A 1,451-nucleotide genomic window follows, 5' to 3' on the forward strand; every position below is an offset into this window, starting at 1 on the left:
TGCAGGGCCCCCCATGGGACCCCTCTGGGTGCAGTGACACCCCAGCATGTCCCAAACTACAGTGCATGTCCCTCCCTGGGCCCCCTCTGGGTGCAGTGACACCCTGGGATGTCCCCACCCAGCCCTGGGTGCCTGTCCCTCCCTGGGCCCCCTCTGGGTGCAGTGACACCCCAGCATGTCCCCACCCAGCCCTGGGTGCCTGTCCCTCCCTGGGACCCCTCAGGGCACGGGGACACCCCAGAATGTCCCAATCCACAGACCATGTCCCTCCCCGGGCCCCCTCTGGGTGCAGGGCCACCCCGGGATGTCCCACCGCCAGCCTCGCATGCCTGTCGCTCCATGGGACACCCCACTAGTGTCCCTCCCTGGGCCACCCCAGCCCACGGTGCGTGTCCCTCCCTGGGACCTCTCCAGGCTTCCAGCCACCCGAGATCCAGCCGGGAATGGGTGGTCCTCCCTGGGCCCCTTTCTGGGATCAGGGTGAGCCCAGSCCACCGACACCCACCCCTGGGTGCTCGTCCCTCCATGGGGACCCCTCGGGGCCATGCTGTCCCACTGCCCGGGACRCCCTGGGGCACAGGGTCACTCCACGTCCCCGTGTCCCTCCATCTCCCACCCATTCCAGCTCTGGGATATCTGTCCTCTCCCTTCCCAGGAGCTGGGATCCCTCCAGGCCTCGCGGTCCATCCCGCCGGCTCCCCAGGAGCCCGGAACGCGGCCATCCCCCCGCAGCGCCCCCGTCCCTCGATGGGGACCCGGGGACACAGGGGACACCCGCGGCGCCGACCTGCAGCTCCTGGATGCGGGTGCTGAGGGTGCGGGCCAGGTTCCGCGTATCCGCCTTGACCTTCTCCAGCTTCACGGGGCGGCCGCGGGCCAGCGGCAGCCAGAGCCAGAGCAGCCCGCAGAGCCACACGCCGGGCGCCCGCATCCTGCCGGGGGACAGCGCCGTTGTCCCCAAGGCCAACGAGGTGACATGCGGGGCGCCCCGTCCCGCCGCGCGCTCCCGGCCCTTCCCGGAGCTGCCCTTTCGCAAGCGCCGCGCGGGCGGCCCAAGGTCCGCGGTGACGGCGGCGCTGGCGCGGCGCCCTGCGCCTCCGTGTCCCCCCGCGGCTGGCGGGACACGCGCCCGGTCCCGGGGGAGACCCCCAGGGCGCACCCCGCAGTGCCAGCCCCGTGGGTGGCAGAGCTGGGTGCAGGATGCGGCCGAGCTGGGGTGGCCGCCCTGGCTGCAAACCCGCTGCCCGATCCCCGCCGAGCCCCTTCCCGGGCCAAATCCCGGGATCCTGCCCGTTTCCCGCATCGCCCTGGGTGCTGCACGTCCCTGTGCACCCCGGGCAGGCGGCCCCGGTGCCCCGGACAGGCCTGTGGCCACCAGCAACGGGGACACCCGGGCAGGGACCCAGGCACGGCCCCGTGGAGTAGGAGGTCGGGGTGCCGGGGTGCCGGGG

The 1,451-nt window shown here is 73.4% G+C and overlaps 1 protein-coding gene across 1 annotated transcript in view; it reads right to left on the reverse strand.

Annotated features, from left to right (window-relative positions):
- Positions 1-787: 787 nt before the first annotated feature.
- LOC112956288 (staphylococcal nuclease domain-containing protein 1-like) overlaps positions 788-1,451 on the reverse strand; it is a gene marked incomplete at both ends in the record, with an annotated part of 35,000 nt that continues 34,336 nt past the window's right edge. The window contains one exon of the mRNA XM_026049784.1: positions 788-932. Within this exon, the coding sequence (XP_025905569.1) occupies positions 788-932 (145 nt within the window). The remainder of the gene's footprint in view (positions 933-1,451) is intronic.

This window comes from Nothoprocta perdicaria, unplaced genomic scaffold (assembly GCF_003342845.1).
Source record: "Nothoprocta perdicaria isolate Ctin4 unplaced genomic scaffold, notPer1 scaffold_618, whole genome shotgun sequence".
Taxonomy (NCBI): Eukaryota; Metazoa; Chordata; class Aves; order Tinamiformes; family Tinamidae; genus Nothoprocta; species Nothoprocta perdicaria.